Below are 19,203 nucleotides of genomic sequence, written 5' to 3' on the forward strand. Positions count from 1 at the left end.
CGAGTATTCTCCAGGAGAGAAAGCACTGCCCGCCGCTTGACAGGATTATTCAAACCCCTGACGTTCAGGGTCACAACTTTAAAAGTGTCAGGAGGCATAGAGAAAGAAGTGGAGAAAGGCGTGAAAAGCTGTATTTCCCCGCTCGGGCAAGGCAAGGTGCGCGAGCGTCAATGAAGATACCTGAACCTGCACAGTGCACTGGACAATCCCCCCCCTCCCACCCAACTCCCCCCGAAATCCCCCGACCCCCCCTCCAACTAACCCCCCCACACCAAACCCACAACTCCCCCAGACACCCTCCTCCCCTCCACCCCCCTCTGCCAACAAATTCAAAACCCCCATTGTCCCAGACTAGTCCTCAGCAGACAGGTCTGTGGAAAGATTACTTTAGTGGACGTCCAGCCACTACACCCCTCCCGCCACCCCCCCTCCCCCGTACCCCCGAACCTGCATTCCTATGTAGGCTGTGTCGATCTCCCCCCGGAGTTCCGTCTGGTGTCATGTGCAATATCTCTGTATCACGTGCAACTGGTCCATACTCTCGCACTATGCTCAAAAGCTTCTCAAGCTGTCAGGGCAACCCCAGTCAGGGCAGCGTCTCCAGCCGCCTCCCGCAGGGCACCTTCCATGCCGGCCCGAATAGTGGGTGAATCCGGTCTAACAGAGGCAGTTGAGGACCGTCGATCAGGGATTCTCTGCCAGCCCTCCTTGGTGGTTCGTCTACGTCGAGGAGTGTGGGCCTCATCGTCTGTTGCGGTAATCCCCAACACCTCACAGGTGTCTTGAAGAGATCGAAGTTGATGTAAGACGCCGTTCCATCGAAAGATGAGCCGAAAGGGATGACCCCACGAATATTGTGTCTCATGGGTCCTCAAGAAGTCCGTCGCTATTTTGAATGTTCTTCGTTTCTGAAGCGTGATCGTGGATAAGTCCTGGTAGAGAGCAACCGGGTGTCCCCGGAACTGCAGCTGTTGCTGTTTCCGTGTCTCACGGAGGATCTTCTCTTTAAGCGGGAAGTCCGGTAGGAAGGCCAATATATCCGGTTTTCAAGGTCCTCGGAGTGTGCCTGGAGGTAAAACTGCTGATCTCGGAGGCGCAGCACTTCCTGCTGTAGATGTGCGATCTCTTCATCTCTGGCATGCCCGGTTTTCTCCACCGTGGCCACCCTCTCGCCTAGGCTCTCGACCTCACGCCGCACCTCCCGGACCTCTCCGGAGACCTCCTGCTTCAGCGACTGAAAGTCGTCCCTTAGGGAGCTGAAGAGAGACTCCAGAAAGGACCTGGTGACCGGGGGCTCGCCATCACCAGCTCCCACCAAGCTTCGGGAAGGGCCCGGGGAATGTTGCCCCTTGTCCTGCTTCATCGTCCCTCTGCCCAACATCTCTGGAAGTGTTCGATCGCCTTTCTTAGGCCCCCTGTTGCTAGCCATCGCTGAGGTAAGTCCACCTGTGCGGGCCTTGGTCGCTCTCCCGGTCCCGGGGGTAGGCAAAGATAATCAGGGGCACTGCTCACCGGAAGGAGATCACCTTCTTCAGCCTGGTCGTCCGTTCGCCCCAGCAGGCGCAGCAGGAGACGAGCCCCACTCCCCACTCCCCGGTGCACGTTCCAGACGCTATCCCAGCAGGGCGGGCCTCCCCACGCACAGACCAGCCACGCGGCGGGACAGTCAGCCGGAAGCGGCTCGAGTTCGGGGGTTCCCCGGGCCGAGATCGTCTATTCCGCCGATACGGCCTTCCAGGCCCTGCAACTCCGGACGCTGTTTGAGTAGGGACTGCTCACACTCCCCACGAGGCACCAGCTTGTCCGGGAGCCTCTGGCAATCGTCCACGCTGCAGGCGCCGTGCAAACCCCACCTGCAGGCCCGCTGCACCTGAATCGGCTCGATGGACCTGGAGGTGCCCCGGGACACAGGCCCCAAGCGCCCGTCGCCGCTCTGCACCACCGCCTACACCAGCCTTCAGTGGCGACTCCCCTCAGTCAGCCCCTGCAACTCGTCGCACCTCTCCACTGTGTTGGATCTCGTACCCGTGTGAGTCCGCGGGATTCTCCGGCGAACCCCGGAAGCGCCGCCCTCCAGGCCTGGGAACAGGACGCCCTCCACGTGGTCCAGCCGGTGAGTACCGGGTGTCCGGCCTGTGTGCCCACAATCCGTCGTCCGGGGGATGGAGGACGCAGGTGCCAGCCACACCCTGTCGGGACCTCCGCTCCCAACCGGGCTCGGGTCCGGGCTCCTTCCAAGCCGGTGGCGCGGGCAAGCCGCCTACGCAGTGTAGGCCTCACGTGCTGCAGGTCTCTTCGTGGGCCCGATCTCCGGTCTACTGCTCTCCCCGCTCACAGTGTGTCCGCGGCCCTCGGCTCACTGCCCCTGCTGCACTCGTTACCGCAGGTGGGCGTCCATCCGTTCTCTTCCGTTGGGCAGGGAGCTCTTGGGGCGAGGTCCGGGCGCTCCGGCCGCAGGCCGCGTACCCGGCCTCGCGTGGCAGCCTAGGCCGGCCGCGCGTCTCTGGTTCCGCCGCTGTTCTGGCCCGGCCGCCCTCCCGGCTCAGGGGCCCGGCCGAGGCTCCACCAATGTCACGCTTGGGCCGCCGGCGCTAGGGCTTCAGTCCGGGCAGCCGCAACTAGGGTCCAGGTCCCCGCTTCTCGCCCGAAGGTGCTCTCCGTGGGCCTCCCCGCCACGCAGCCTCACCCCTCGCTCTATCACCGGCACCTCTCCACTCCAATTCCGGCGGTCGACTGGATCCCCGGGCAAGTCAGGGGTGCGCCTCCGTGCCCGCTGTGGTGTGGGCAGCAGATCGGGGGGAGATCCGTGCTAGTAAGTGGCGTAGGGGCTCAAGGTCGGGGGAGCTTGCGAAGAGTGCGACTACTCACTCCGCCATCTTGGCCACGCCCCCATAGTCGCCTTTTAAAGACGCTTTTACCGCTAGCATGGTTTCTCCGTCTATGTATTTTTCTGAACGCTTTTTTGTGGCTACGGAAGCCGGTTGAGCTGCTTCCGTTGTGGCTCTGTGAGCAAATGAATTCCCTGCAACGTGAACGCCTTCACGTTGATGACTCAATGTATGTATCACGTGAGTCTTTTGTAGTTCTTTCTGCAAAAGAACTACCTGTTCCCAAAGCTTTTTATGCTTTATTGTGGCATCTGTGTCATCTTTGTAATAGTTTTGAACCCAGTTCTGCAAGTCATTGTTGTAAGATTTGACGCAGTAATGCGAATCGCACACTATTAGTGTGGGGAATTCGAGATCGGCATTTTCAAGCGCCATTTTTAAAGATCTTATTTCAGCTCGCTGAGTTGAACAGTTTCTGAGTGATTCAGTTTTGGTGACTATTGGTCTGAATTTACCAAAGCGCCAACGACCTTTAACAATCGCGCACGCTGCGTTGTAGGATTTCTTCTCTACATCGTAGTGTTGTGCAAATCTATCCATGTAGATTACACATGTGTACTGTTCGAGAGGCAGAATTTCGATTGGCAGAGGATATATTTCTTGATATTCTAGATTTTCTCGTTTTTTCATTGTCGGGTCAAAATAGTATTTCACGTCTTCTGCAGCAAGAGAATTTTCCCATTGTATCCATTTCTGCCTTGGGCTTGGGCTCTTTCTTTTGCTACAGCAGTTTGAACCGCTGTTAGAATTTTTTCAGTAGAACTGAATTTCATTTCAGCTTGTGTGTACAAGTGTGATTTGTACGCTATCGGTACCGTTTCTCCCTCATTAGAGGTCAGGTACGTGAATCTGCATCTTCCTGGGATGACTCGGATTACAAGGTTGCGTATGTTTTCGCGAGTTTGTTTTAGCTAACATGTCTGTTTGCAATGATCTTAACATTTCTGTGTGTTTCTGAGTCCAATTGATTGGTTTGAAATCCGGTGTTATTAATTCATAGAGAGGTTTAACCCTCTTTGCATAATTTAGAATGTATGTTCTTCCGAAATTCAGGAAACCTAGTATTGATTGTAAGTTCTTCAGCGTTTTAGGTGCTTGGAGTACAGCACACTTCTCTAAGAAGTTGTCTGCTAGGCTTTTCCCTTCACTTGACAATTCATATCCTAAAAACAGGACAGTTAGATGGGCAATTCGTGACTTTTTAAAGTTGAATTTGTAACCCTCAGCTGCAAACCCAAGTATTATGGTGTTCACTCTTTTCAAGTGTGTCTCCAGGTCATCATCTGTGAGATAGATGTCATCGACATAAGATAATGCCTCAGCATCATATATTTGTAGTAACTCTGTTACTCTTGCTGAGAATAATCCTGGGCTATTCTTGAATCCCTGTGGGAGTCGACAGAAGTGTTTTTGCGACCCCATTATTGAGAACGCGGACAAATACCTGCTTTCAGGTGCAATGTTTTGACAAAAGAATCCATTAGAGATGTCTAATGTCGTTTTGTATTTTTTGCGCACAATGTTATTCATTAGTGCCGCACTGTGTGAGTTTTGTACTGCAAAAGTTTTGCAACAGGAGTTTAAGTGTCTGTAGTCCAAAACTAGACGATATGAATCGTCTGGCTTGGAGACAGGAAACAAAGGATTGTTCATTTGTGAGGTGCATGTTTCAATCACCCCCTGGTATTCAAGTTGATCTAAGATCTCCCTGACTTGCTTTTTAGCTTCTTGTTTAACTGGGTACTGCCTTTGTGCAGTGGGTTGACTTTTTAACTGGATTTTCTGAGGAGGAGAGTCCTCATCCCATCCTTCATGATTTTAGATAATGCAGGAGCTTGGGCCACTGCCCATTTTCTTGCTAATGTATATTTTTTATGAATTGGAATATGATTTGAGAAGGCAGGCATAATAATTTCTTCGCCATGAGGGCACTCCCTGACAAACTCTGGTGGCCAGTCTTTTTCAGCTAACAGGATGTCATAGCCTTTTGAAAGGTTATCCCAAAAGCGACCCCTTACTTTCCTAGTCTTATCTCCCTCTATTAGTAACGTTATTTCGTATATCTTATGAGGTTTGCTAACTCTGGTATCTGCAGTTTCCACTTGAATGTATTCATTCGTGTCCACTGTCTCCAGAAAATTCATCAGGATCTTGCGAGCTATGGTCACTTCTGCTGCGCTGTCTAGCATTGTATGGGCTCACTCTCCGTTTTTCAGTTGTGTCCTCAGTATCCTCGGCATGTTTAATTATTTTAATGCTGGCTACCTTCTTTCTTGGAAATTGTAATTTTTTACTTTGATGAGCAGGTTCCTTGTCTTTGGACTTGACGTGCTCTTCCTTGTGTTCTGACCGTCCTCTTCTTTCCGATTTCTGTGAGGAAGTCTGAAAAGATCGAGAGGGACGTGTATCAATATCTTGATATCTATCAGGTTTTCTCAATTTATCCCTATCTCTAAGGTTATATCTTTTCTCAGTGGGCTCCCTCTGGGGAGACTTATTGCCTTGGTCCGGAGATCTTTCTCTCCGTTGAGGAGACCTTCCTCTGGACTGTAATCGTTTTTCTTTGGGAGTGGATTGTTTATTACCATCCCAACTCTTTTTTGGAGTGTTTAGATTATTTTTAATAACAGTTTTTTCAGGATTTTCAGTTAGTTGGGGTTTTACTGGTTTCCCACCCAAACTATCTCTTCCTAGTTCTTCATAGGATTTTTCTATGATTCTGGCAAGTTCAAAAGGTTGTTCTGCTATATCTGTTTCTTTCAATTTCTGGCGGATCGCCACAGTTGCTGCTTCTCCTTTTATGTTGGCTAATAATATAGCCGAGGCCTGCTTGAAGTCTTTCAGTAATTTTATACCCAGAGTTAAAGCAGGTTCTGGACCGTATTCATTTTGAATCTGTCTTAACACATCTGGTATTACCGCCATGGACGGAACAGCATGTGTTTTTGTGTAAATGGAAGCAAAGACTGTGCCCCAAGTGTCACAGTCCTCCACATGTGGTGCGATCCCCATTGGAAGACAGATAGTCAGAATTCTGTGTTTCTCAGTAGGTGTAGTATCAGGAAATACTGCCTCTATTTGAGTGATTTTTTGTGCTAACCAGAATGGAATGTGTTCCCGTTTTGCAGGTGTTTTACCAAGACATGATTGTATGTTCTGTGGTGTTATTTTGTTTGTGTTCCCCCGATGAGGGGTCATCTGTGGAATGTTAATTGCTGGTTGGACTGTTGAAGCCCGCATTACATATTGGACCAATTGTCTATGTATTTTAATTAATAGTTTTAGCTGAGCTAAAAGTTCCCGGTCTGACATTTTATCAATGTCTGGATGTGGTGTGTAGCTGGCTAGAACCGGCCACGTTGCTCCTGGTCTACCTAGTGGACCGAGCCTGGTAATGTGATTTTTATGTTTTAGGGCGCCTTTAAACCAGAGCAGGTGCTCTTGGTAATTTAATGGGATTTCAAACTCCTCGAAAGGAGTGTATTAATCCGGAGGTTCCTCTATTTTGTAATAGTGGAATTCTTTCGTTACAGCGTTTGCTGCTGGTAAGTGTATCCATGAATAGAATACCTCTGTCTACCGATATTCATGGGCCTCTACCACGAATATGACTGTACCACCTCGTGATGATAGTCCATTTTCTATGAGTTTAATAGTTATAGTTCTTCTTATATTTGCCGGAATGATTATAGCATTCGGGTCATTCTGTTGGAGATTCGTGTCATCCAACAACTGTTGAGACGCTGTAGCATCTCTTTCTTCGTCTCCGTCAGGCATTTTACTGACAGAAAGTTTTTTGTTGCAGATCAAGTTTCAAGGGAAACAAAGATTAGGTGCACAATATTTTGGAACACTGTATCCTTCAACGTTGACTAAACCAAAAACTATACATAAGAATCTCTTCCTACTAAGTTCCGGCGGATTTGAACCTTTTACCCACTCCAGACGTCTTTTGGAGTATTTACGGGAAAAAGGGGTCTGTGTGAAAAGCACGACTGAGTTACTCTAATGTCTTGCGTTAGATTATCGCCTAACCAAACGTTGGGCGCTATGTAGTGTAGTTCCTATATTCCCAATAGGCTCTGCGCATAGGAATAATATAAACAGCAGGGTAGACGTAGGACTGAGGTCGACTAGGTCTCTACTGACTATATTAGACTTAATTAGTTTTGCCAGCGAGGTCACTAGAAACTTTCTTGAATAAACAAGGAGGAGTTTAACTTCCCAGGATAGACAAGAAGGGATTAGCTTCTGACAACCATAAACATGACAACTTTGCTCCCTCAGAATAAGAGTGTATCTCTAGAGTCGTGTGAAAACAATAGACAGCTATTTCGCTCAGTCAGTTGTGCATACTTAGTTTCACCAGAGTGCAGAGAAATAGAGAGACGGGCGTTTTCAATAAAAGGTGTTATTTATTGAGCAGTCTTCTTTCTCATGCAAGAGAAATGAATTGCCACAATTGCAATACTTATAGTAAAGTAAAATACGTACAGTAAAAGGAGTATTATGAAATAATACTGTAAAAGCAGTGATATGGTTTCTTAGCCATATGATACTTTAAAATGGATAAAATATATACATACATAAATACATTGACTAACGTACTCAACTGGTGCTTCTAATCTACGCCTACCCCGGTGTACCTGACCTAAGCCTAATACGTGGGAAGGAGTAAGTAAGTTGCAGTTTAAGTTAAGTTGGTTTTGCCAAGGATCTGAATCAAGAATTCTCTCAAGGGTTTAGTCAGCTCCGTACCTGGGTAATAGAAAGCAGGAGGTCTGGTATCTCTCTCTCAGGACTCGATATCCCAGCAACCCGCAAGTGCGGCTGAAAACACCGGAGCTGGATTTTCTCGGCTGGAGAAAAAGACAGCGTCTCTCTCAGTGCGTCAAAAGGGAGGGGCGGCGTCCGTGGGCTCTCGCATCAGCTGGGCTCTCGGGCAAGTAGATAGCCACTCTGCTCCAAACCACCGTGTGTTTGCTTAAGGCAACGTTGGTATATTTATACCTGAAAGGTGCCGGGTTTGACGTAAGGTTGGACATAAGAAGTCAATAAAGATGTCACTAAGAACTGGCCGTTCTTTCAGTGTTCGCAGGAGTTCTAGGACAAATCAAAACAGAAGCATGGGGATTTCCCAGGTTGCTAGAGGTTTGTTTTGTTTAAAGAACTCGTTGTACTCTCTAGGAGTCTGGGGAAGTAGCCTTGCTTAATTTGGACTGCATGGGCTACGACTAAATATGGATATGATTCTTATGCCTTTATAAGGATATTATTTATTATAACCACATAAGGGCATAAATCAGGAATATTGAATTAGGGTCCTATATAGAAATACAACAATCTGATGGGTACAGAAAATGTACTACATTCATTCTGATATCAAGTATAACAGGTAATGGTTTAAAGGCAACTAGGGACGGGCAATGTCTGCTGATCCAGGGGCTTCCCAATTCCATCGTAAAACACCCTGATAAGTTTCATATGTCAAGAAATTGTGGTTCTGTCCTGAATAATCGATATGTTTCAGCATGAACACATATCAAGACTCAGCTTTCAGCACTAAATACATATACATGGTGAGAAGCATGTGAAAGTTTACAAAGGCAGGCATGTTTGCAGTTTGTGTTTCATGTTTAAGAGTCAGAAAGAGGAATGTTTAATTTCAGGGAATCGCCTTCCTCAATAAGTACAAGACAGCAATTCAGACGTGGAGGAGCAGTTGCAAGGGGCAAACACTAGCCGAAGAGAAGCCCCTTCATTTGGACGGGTTACTTCCTATTGGCCAAGTATTGTACTGATATCTAATGACATCCTTCCTGAATATTACAAGGACAAATGAGTAACACCATTTGAACTGTAGTTAATTAATTGAAATTAGCTGCAGTAAAGTGCATGCCAGTTTGAATGCAATGCCTTTCACTCTGTATTAAAAACATGCAAAAAAAGAACTGCCCATACAGACAAGTTAAATAACAGACTCTTCTGAGATCCAGCCCATCTGTGAAACAAGTGCCGTCTGAAACACATTTGATCAGTAAACAATGAGAAATGACGTAAATACTCTCATTCAAATGCTCATTATTAGGCAATAGAGAAGAATCTTAAAAAGCCATTAAAAAGTGAATTAAGGATGAGCAGAAGGATCATTGACGCAAAAGAACTGGAATCCTAACCAGCTCTTTAACACATGGGCAGTGTATAATGCCAGCAAACTAATCCAAACATGCATGAGCACTGTCCTTGATAGTCATCATTCGCAGATGCTCAGAGTAAATATGAACAACTCTTCATCTTACCTCTTTGTTAATCTCCAGCATCCCCATCAGTGAAAGTGGCATAATTCTGAATACAGCAAGGTACAGAAGCACTGACTGTGGGCCGACTATCTAGGTGAGAGGGGAGACACATATTATGCTTATTATGCGCAAAGCCCTAAGTACTTACACAAGTATTGATTAGTGCAATCAATTTTCTTTCTGCATAGGGAGAAGATGTTTCTATGTTTCACTAACATGAAGCAAAAGTACAGATGGGCAGCAGGAGTGAAAGGTTCCCCAGCATAGAGAACAGCTAGAACACAGGCCTCAGCCATGTCAGCTTCCCAAGCGTGCAAAGAGAAAACATACTGGGCAGGCAGCAGGGGTGAAAATCACAACAGACAATCGCTGTTTCCTGATGCTGCTGGACTTTTCTGGCACACTCAACACCATTGGCTGTCCCAACCTCACCCTCACCATGAGGTCTTGAATGGGATTTACTAGTTGCGTTGTTCACTGGGCCTCCTCCCGCCTATCCATAGGACACCAGTTCATTCACATGGGCACCTTCAGGTCACAGAAGATCCCTATCATCTGTCAACTCCCACAGGGTTCCACCCACCCCCTACAAAACATAACCTCTACATGGAGCCCACGGGGAATCTATTCACCAATAACACAAATATCCCAACAACATGCATTCTTCATGCAAGCTTCTCTGCTCCAGATATTTAATGCCTCAAACAATGCCTGAACATCATCTTGACTTGGATTTTCAGCACCTATCTGAGACTCAAACTCAGAATTGCTGCTCCTTGCCAAAACAACTAGCAACAACTTGTCCAAACCTGGCTTGCCATCATGGACCTATTACCCAGTGGGTTGTTGCACAAGTTGCTTGGGTGATGGCAGAATTCAGCAATGAATGAAGGATGGCAAACGTGGGCTTCTTCGTTTGCAAAATGAACACCATGAAAGGGGCACAAATGAACTGCACTTTCGAAGATGATGGTATGTCCATAGGGTATCATCTGAGGTTCCCGATTGAAAACAAACCAAAACAAAGTAGAGCCTTTGCCTGTGATGTCAACTCCTGTTCATAAATCAGGAAGTATATAGAAGTGATGGATGGTTCATAATGCATCAGCTTTCTTATTTGCTGCTGCGTTCTTTAACCTGTTAGAACTATTTTTGCCTGATTTTTGTTTCAAGAAGTTGGAACTTCTACTGGATTCTATCTCTCAATAGTATGTCTGGCTCTTTTCTCTGCCCTGAGGTCAGGTGTGGTTTGGTGCCTTAATTATCCCTTAAGTACTAATCTTCATCTGCAATCAGGAGCTTCAAGATGCCAAAGAGGTTTTTGTTACCTTTGGTAGTTCTTTCCTCCTATCTGGGAACCTCTTACGGAGACACGTATCACCTTTCACGTACACTATTCTGTGCATGTTGGCACTGCGGTTACCGAGAAAAGTCAGCCTTTCTTTGGGAAATCAAGAAGGGGACTCAACATACTTTAACAGTGCCTAGTCCTTGACAGATTACAACATACATTACAGCTAGCTGGGTGTGGTAACAATATGGATCCTTCCCAGGCTCTAGCACAACATTTAAAACAACTGTGGGCCTGATTACTAGCTAAGAAGTTCTTTATCGCCCCTGATAAATAACGATACCATTGGGTACGTTATTTATGGGATGCAATAGATAACACTGATTATGAGTTCATGAGTATGTATACATGTGGATTTTGGTGTTTAAAGCACCAAAAAGAGCATGATACAGTAAATATCATATATTTTCTCTTGTAAAATTTCGGCAGGTTTGTCCTGCCAAACTTTAACAAAGGATGGGTTATTTAACACATCCAATGGTTATCAGATGTGTTAAATGCCTTCAAACTCATAATTCTGACCCAAGCGTAAACAGGAGTTTATGCATGGGTCGGAATATAACAGAACTCTTAATCAGTTCCTGGACCTTGATAATTTGCTCATGGAGTAAACCTTGGTATTATAGTCGCCAGTCATTGCTGTAGTTCACTCAAGGACCCCCTGTTTTTGAGGGATTGAATGAATTTAAAAGAAGTTTTGGATTCTCTTGTGGTGCACTCTGCCTTTTGCCCAATACCGTTTAGTCAAGACCGAGTTAAAATGTCTGTTAAAATGGGTTACCTTACTGGTTACTTTGTTGCCCTTTTGAATCTACATTGGCTTGGACAACTCTTTTAGTAACGAATGCTGATGCTTGTTTACAGTCTTAGGAGATCTCCCTACTAGCATTTAAGATGGTTTTCAAATGTCCTGGCTTGAAGTATTCTGCAGAGGAAGCACTGCGTTACATTCCACAAGGAGGAATGGGAGTATTAGCTTAAGTGACCCGTTTTCAGCAATTGGCAGATAAAAATACCTAAAGAGAAATAACTCATATGACTCTTTTTTTATGTGGGCTGACAGAAGAAATTGAGGACAAATTTGTTTGCAACTCCCTACTTCATTTCCTGAAATTATCATTTGGATTGCGCTTGATTGAACAAAGGTTACAAGAGGGACAACAGGAAAGAAGACGTTCCCAGGCAAATTATTATATTTTTTACAGAGTTTTTTTGCTACATCAGAGGATCCTGTGGACCTGTTGTCTCAAGAAGAGCTTATTATGTAAGATACAGCTGCCAAGTGTCCTTTAAGTGAACATGAAAAGGAGGTTGGTGAAAAGCTAGGCTGTATCTATATTGTGGTGCTGCTGGCCATGCAATTCGAGATTATGCTAACAGGTCGGAGAATGCTAGAAGAACTCAATCCTGTCCTGAGAGCACGACAGGAGAGGCTTGACTTCCTTGTATTGGATCTTCTATGAATCATAATTTTAATCATTTGATCCTTTAATTGATCGTTATGAGAACAGAAAAAGGGAATGCTTATCAATCAAGACCAGGCCATTAAAAATAACATTCCTGAGGGTGTTAAGATGACTCCTGAAGTGATCCGAACTGTCGATGGCTTCAGGTCTGATGCAAGGGGCCTCTTTTCCTTTCCAAGTATAATTTGTGGATCGTATGGAAGTGCTGTCCTTTGACGTTTTTGCCTCTCCTAATTTCACTGTAATTTTTTGAACACCTTGGCCCAAAAAAACATAATTGGTATCTCAATTGGTAAACTCTAAAATACCTTTGTCATCACAATTTTGTCATGACTTATGTTATACTTCTGGAAGTTATTGGTCATTAAGTGATGAGATAAAAGACTCCACATCCGATTTAATAGTGGGTAACCTTACTTTAGTGTGACTGTAGTACTATGCTTTATCTCCATTTTTGCTGAGCTCAAAGTTTGTTCACTTCTCCCTCACAGGGATTATAATTGTGCCATACCAATTGAACCTGGTGTTATTGCTCCTTTTGGAGACATTTATTGCTTGAAAGAGAAAGACCAATGACGCGGACCCCCTCGGGACCGGCAGCCAATGGGCGCCGCGCCTAGAACAGTGAACCGGAAGCGCTTCAGCGCTTCCGGTTCAGAACCCCCCCCCCCCGGAAGTCTCCCCGGGTTTCTGCAACCCTTAAAAGGGGAGCCCGCGAGGGAGGCAGCCTCTTGGTTTTCGCGGCTGCCTCCATCTCGTCACCCACGCACGGGCCGGCTGGCCCCCCCCCACCCGTCCCTGTAATCTTTTTTGTTTTTTCTTTCAGGTCTCGTTATCAGGTGTGGTCCGGAGCTCGGAGAGGGTCATCCGAGGAGCTGCGCCCTTTGGTGCAGAGCGTCGCTGGAAGTCAAGATCAGCAGCGCTTGTTTCCTTTTGTCACAGGTCGCGTCAGCAAGTGCGGAGCGGCATTAGGGGGAGCGTCGCTGGAAACCCTTTGTCTTTCTTACAGGTTGTGACCTTCGGCTGCGGGCGGAAAACGAGGGAATCCGACGAGCGGTTGAGGTCGGAAACCGATCATAACAGGTGCCAGTCGAGCAAGTTGCTCCCGCCAGGGGGGGGGAGAGGGGGAAACGGCACGGCGCCCATTAGTGCGCTTTAGTAAACGGTACTGGGGTAGCGATCGGTGCATTTCCCTGAGATCTGCCCCTGCCTCAGATAGTTAAGCTGAATTTTTTAACAGTCCGGGGTACAATTAAGGAGCCGGGTACGGTAGTCTTGTGCCTTTGTGATAAGTCGGGAGTTGCGATCCCCGGCCTGGGTGTTTTGCGGGGCATCTGGGGTTTTCTCACTTTTTAAAGGGGCTGATTTGAGGGCTGCAGAGTGACAATTGCAATAGGGAATCATTCTCGCAGCAAGGTTGGACACACGGTCATTCATTGAGGGGCCGCAGTCTGGGGAAGTGTATAACGCCATACTCCTGCGTATTAACTCCTGGTGAGGTCCACTGCTCAGATAGAAAGGTCGTGCTTGGAAGCATTAGCAGGCACAGCGCTGCGAAACCCGCCTATTTTCTTTCTTCTTCATAGCTCCAGTTCGCTCCTCAAGTAGGACATTACTCATCTTCCTGGGGGACAGTCGGTTGGCGAGCACTGGAGTAAGGTGAGGCGGCACCAGCTAACCAGCAGTACATCGCTTCTGGGAGCCATAGAGGGCTTGAGCGGCGGCTCGCCTGAGCTTACTGGGCTAGTCGCTCTGGTCGCGTGGCTGCACAGGTTGGCTGGAGGCCGCTGCAATGCACGGTAAGAGGGGACACTGTCTCCTGTTGGGAACGGTCACGTGGTTCAGGTGCCTGCGTTCGGTACACGTAGGAAGGGTGCGCTATCGCCTTGGCCCCTAAGGCGCGGCGGGCTGAGAAGCGATCCCACACGGAGGTCATGCTGGATGCACTGGTCCAGCAAGTACAAGCAATGGGTCAGACCCTCAATAGATTACAGGATAAGGTAGAAAGCCCAGAGGCGGTAGTGGGGGGGGAGGCCAAAGCGACCTATTGTGCCCCCAAGGAATTATTCACCCCCACCACCAAAGCGTAATCGGCGCAAGCAAGGTGGGAGAAGTAGAGTGGAGGGCGCACAGGATACCGATAGCCCTGAGGCAACACCAGAGCCTGAACTCCCAGTAGGGGGTAGGGGAATGGGGCCAACCGAAGGACAGTTGGTTACACCAAGGCCCCACCAGAATGTAGGTGCAGTCCCGGACGTACCTGGGCAGCCCGATATGAAAGCCAGTTTGGCAGCGGTTCTGCCATGGCTAGACTCAATTGGAAATTGGTCACATGCGGCGGGGGCGTCAGCTGGCGGGAGTGACACGATGGAACGGGCAAAAAAGTTGCTCGCAGAACTCGGAGTTGGCACACCAAAGGAGGGGCAGGCATTACCGGCAGGGAGCCCACAGCAGGTACCTGCTGGCCCGATTCCTAATGAGGCAACCGTGGGGTCACGCGACCAGGTGTCAGGCACCAGTGGCGGCAGTCTGTCAGCAACAAGCAACAGCGAGAAGGAGGCGGAGGCACCAAAGAAGGCTGATGTAGCAGCATCAGCAGGTATAAATCAGCATTTGACGCCTCTGGGGGTAGGGGAAATGCGCTCTGGGAGGGAGCGTTTGGGTCGACATCTGTCTAAGGAATTGAAGGAAAAGATATGGAGGGGGAAATACGTGAACATGTTTTTTCTTTTAATTGATGAAGCGGACAGGGAAGAGGCTAGAAAAAATAAGGAATGGACCCATCCGAGAGAATGGTCTAATATCTTGCTGAAGTACAGGGTAGAGGAGAACTTGGCGAATTGGATACAGGGTTTCTCCACGTACATGGCCGTAATGCTTGAACGATTCCCAGAGGTGGGGTCAGAGATGGCAATTTATCAGAACAGGATCACCCTTGCTCATGCAGACAAGGGAGGAGATGGGTGGAAAGACTAAGATAAGGCTTTTAGGCGAGCTAAGGCTGAGGACTCTTCTCTGAGGTGGGATCAGACTGATATGTTCCACCACCTGAAATATTTGGTGGTGGCCTCGCAGGGTGCCACGCGGGTAACGGTTCCAGACACAGGCCGTTCCCCGCCCTTTAAGTCAAGCCCCGCTGAGTACGCGGGGGGTAGTACGGCCAGATCAGGGAGCGGGAGCAAGAAAGGGGTCTGTTTCGATTTCAACAAACGAACCTGTTCCAGGGCCTCAGGTACGTGTAAATTCAGGCATGCCTGTGGATATTGTGGTCATTTGAAAAAACAAGGGTCCTGAGCAATTTAAGGAATATAAACAATTGTAATATAGAACACAATAGGTGCTATATAGTTCTCCTGTCCAGCTGGACCAGGAATTTATTTTAATTCAAATGACACCATAAAATTTGATAAAAGGACATCAATCAATAATAGCAGGGCACAGACCTGTACCGTACTAATGGAAACGAAAAAAGTGGTAGAAGGAAAGTATAGAAAAGAAGTTTTGCAGGCAAAGGAAAGTGAGCAACCTGGACACTTTTTAAATCAGTGTAGGTAGTCTTCTCCAGAGTAAAACATACATAAAATTACACAATGGTTACATGTATGTCCACTTAAGAAAGTCGACGTTTCGATCCATAGCTCTATATCAGAAGGATCATCATCAGGACTAGAAACACAATTATTTTGCCTGGTATGAACAATACGCCTCGGTTATAGAGGGAACGTAATGTTGAGCATAATGAATTAACCGGGAATTTCTTGATTAGGATAAATGATGCGCCAAGTGCTGATCAATGTCAGGATCGAAGGAGCGCTGGTCCGCCAAGGTGCTCCAGCCGCCGGACCAGCGCTCCTTCGATCCTGACATTGATCAGCACTTGGCGCATCATTTATCCTAATCAAGCACGCCGGAAGCCATCGCCAAGCTGACGCGGCAGCCCCTTCTCATCACAATCTAACGCTGATGACCGCCAACTCCCTGTGCCTGCCTATATTGATACGCAGCTCAAGCAAGTGCTAGAGAAATTCCCGGTTAATTCATTACGCTCAACATTACGTTTCCATTAGTACGGTACAGGACTGTGCCCTGCTATTATTGATTGATGTCCTTTTATCAAATTTTATGGTGTCATTCGAATTAAAATAAATTCCTGGTCCGGCTGGACAGGAGAACTATATAGCACCTATTGTGTTCTATATTACAATTGTTTATATTCCTTAAATTGCTCAGGACCCTTGTTTTTTCAAATGACTAATACCCTTGGTCCTTAGCTACCTTTTGGGTCCCCCTTGTTTTCTTAAAAAAAATGTGGATATTGTGGTAACACCTCCCACCCCGAGTCCAAGTGCAAAAAGGAAGCTAGAGAAAAAGGGGGTAAAAAACAAGAGTAATGGAATCTCGTTAGAAAAGGCTAGCTCTCTGGTGAACATTGGCGCCATGATACCTTGGTTGGAACGATACACTTGCACTGTTGCAGCGAGGGTCATCAGGGAGGGTTTTGTGGACGGTTTCAGAATACCTGCACAGGGGCACAGCGGGATGACATACTGTAAGAACCAGGTGTCGGTTAGATCCAACATGAGCATAGCAAGGGCAAAAATTCTCAAAGAGTTGAACCTGGGGAGGGTGGCTGGACCATTTGAGGACGTCCCGATGGCAGATTTTGTGTGCTCGCCTCTAGGGGTGGTACCGAAAAAAGTGCTGCGCGAATTCAGATTGATCCACAACTTATCCGCACCCAGGGGAGGCTCAGTGAATGATGCCATCGCTGACACGCTGTGTAGTGTCAAGTACACATCTTTTGATCAGGCAGTAGCCATGCTGAGAACTTTAGGTCAGGGGGCCTTGCTAGCGAAGTCTGACATTGAATCAGCATTCCGTTTGCTGCCCGTTCACCCCGCTGATTGTAACCTCTTAGGATTTCAGTTTGAGGGCAAGTACTATGTGGACAAGTGCATGCCAATGGGATGCTCAGTGTCCTGTGCTTATTTTGAAAACTTCAGTTCCTTTCTAGAATGGTCATTCAGGGACAAGTCCGGGCATCAATGGGTCCTCCATTACCTGGATGATTTTCTTTTTCTGGGGGCCCCGGGCTCGGGAGAGTGCAGGTCAGCCTTGCAGCAGTTTTACGATCTCATGCAGGAATTTGGGGTGCCACTGGCGCCTGATAAAACGGTGGGCCCAACAACCCTCATTGAATTTCTAGGGTTTGAGTTAGACTCTGTTCAGGGGGTGTCCAGGCTGCCACGTGACAAAGTCATGGAGTTTGGGCGTGCCTTCGAATCCTGCATTAGCAAAGAGAAGGTTACACTACACCAATTGCAGCAGGTGGTGGGCCAGTTAAACTTTGCATTGCGCATCATTCCTATGGCGCGTCCTTTCTCCCGCACTATTGCTCACGCCATGTCTGGCCTCAAAGAGAAGCATCACCACACTAGGTTGACCAAGGAGGTTAGGCAGGACATGCAGATATGGAGGGCTTTCCTGCGTGATTTTAATGGAAAAGTAGTGTGGCCTAGCCCGCCCGTGTCCAGACCCGAATTAGGTTTAATGACCGATGCTGCAGGCAGCGAGAGGTTTGGAGCCATTCTGGGGCACGACTGGGTGGCAGAACATTGGCCAGAGTGGTGGAAAAGTTCAGGGCTCACCAGCAACATCACTTTTCTCGAGCTCTTCGAGCTTTGGTCGTTTGGGCAGACGCATTGAGGGACCGGTCAGTCATATTTTGGTCGGACAACATGGGAGAGGTGGAATGCATAATCAATCAGTCCGCCAAGTGTGAGATGTTGCTACGCTTGCTAAAAGAAATAGTGATGCAGTGCATGAGATTGAATGTGCTCTTCCGGGCTAAACATGTTCCAGGGGTGTTGAATCACGCAGCTGACGCATTGTCTCGTTTTAAAATGCAGGCTTTCAGGGCACACATCCCAGAGGCAGCACCCCACCCGACACCTTTCCCAGAACGACTCTGGCAACTTGGCTCGTGGCTGCAGGCTTAGCGCCTAGGACAAGAATCTCTTATGAAGGGGCGTTTGGTTATTTTTGTCTTTTTCTGGGAGAGCAGTGGGGCGAAAAATGGCTGGATCATGAGTCAGTAGTAGCGTACCTTGCTTACATGTGGGAACAGGGCCGCACAGTGGCGGCCGCGAAGAGGCATATCGCAGCTATATCTTATTTTGCAAAACTGCACGGAAAAGGTGACCCCACCAAACACTTTGTGATACGGCAGGTTTTGAAGGGGTGGCAGCGTCTGCGAGGGACCGAGCCTGATGTGAGGAGGCCTGTTAGCCTAGAAACACTCGAAAAGTTAGTAGTAGCCTTACCACAGGTTAGTACTTCACCTGAGGAGGCGGTCCTTTTCCGGGCAGCATTCTGTCTGGCATTTTACGGAGCTTTCAGAATAGGCGAGCTAGTCGCAAGGAACAAACAGGATTGGCTGGGGGGGATCCAGGCAGGACACGTAAAATTGGGCGAAGGCTCGGTTATGATTTCCATACCAAAATCTAAAACTGATCAGGAAGGTAGGGGGGATTCCGTGGTCTTGCACAGAGCAGGGACTACAGCATGCTGCCCGGTCACTAGGTTAGAGGCATTTATGGCCCAAAGGCCACTAATACTAGGGGGTCCATTATTTATACACAAGGATGGGACACCCCTCACAGTGTTTCAGTTTAGAAGAGTTATGATTAAAACACTTGAGAAAGCGGGTCTAGATACCGCCAATTTTGGGACCCACTCTTTCAGGATAGGTGCAGCCTCAGAGGCTGCGGCACAGGGCCTAGGAAGGGGGCATGTCAAAAAGATAGGCAGGTGGACTTCCAACTGCTATAAAAGATATGTGCGGCTGCATTTACTTTAGTGAGTTGATGTAGGCCATTTGCCTATCCCTAATTCTTGTGACTCAAGAAAGAGGGAAGTTTGTTTTGTGCAGGATGTTTCATTTGTATCTTTGCATGACATGCCGGCGTGGCGTTGCACTGACCCCTTTTCTCTTCTCTGTTACTTGCAGTTTCTTCATCCTGTGACTCAGGGGAGAAACATGCATCGGGTCAAGCGGTGGCTGTTCGCAGCGAAGCAATCAAAGAGGTGACGCAAGTTTACTCTTCGCACCAGAAGAACCAAGAGGTTTGGGTGGTAGGACATTCCTACGTTCGCCGTCTGAAGTCTTTCTTTACAGGTCACATCAAGGATAGGGCGAC

At 47.7% G+C, this 19,203-nt stretch overlaps 1 protein-coding gene across 4 annotated transcripts in view; it reads right to left on the reverse strand.

Moving 5' to 3' along the window:
* DCAF17 (DDB1 and CUL4 associated factor 17) overlaps positions 1 to 19,203 on the reverse strand; it is a 426,798-nt gene that overhangs the window by 282,535 nt on the left and 125,060 nt on the right. For all 4 annotated transcript variants that reach the window (XM_078681578.1, XM_078681577.1, XM_078681579.1 and 1 more), the window contains exon 7: positions 9,188 to 9,277. In XM_078681578.1, coding sequence (XP_078537704.1) covers positions 9,188 to 9,277 — 90 coding nt within the window. The remainder of the gene's footprint in view (positions 1 to 9,187; positions 9,278 to 19,203) is intronic.

The sequence above is a fragment of the Lissotriton helveticus genome, chromosome 3_1 (assembly GCF_964261635.1).
Source record: "Lissotriton helveticus chromosome 3_1, aLisHel1.1, whole genome shotgun sequence".
NCBI lineage: Eukaryota > Metazoa > Chordata > Amphibia > Caudata > Salamandridae > Lissotriton > Lissotriton helveticus.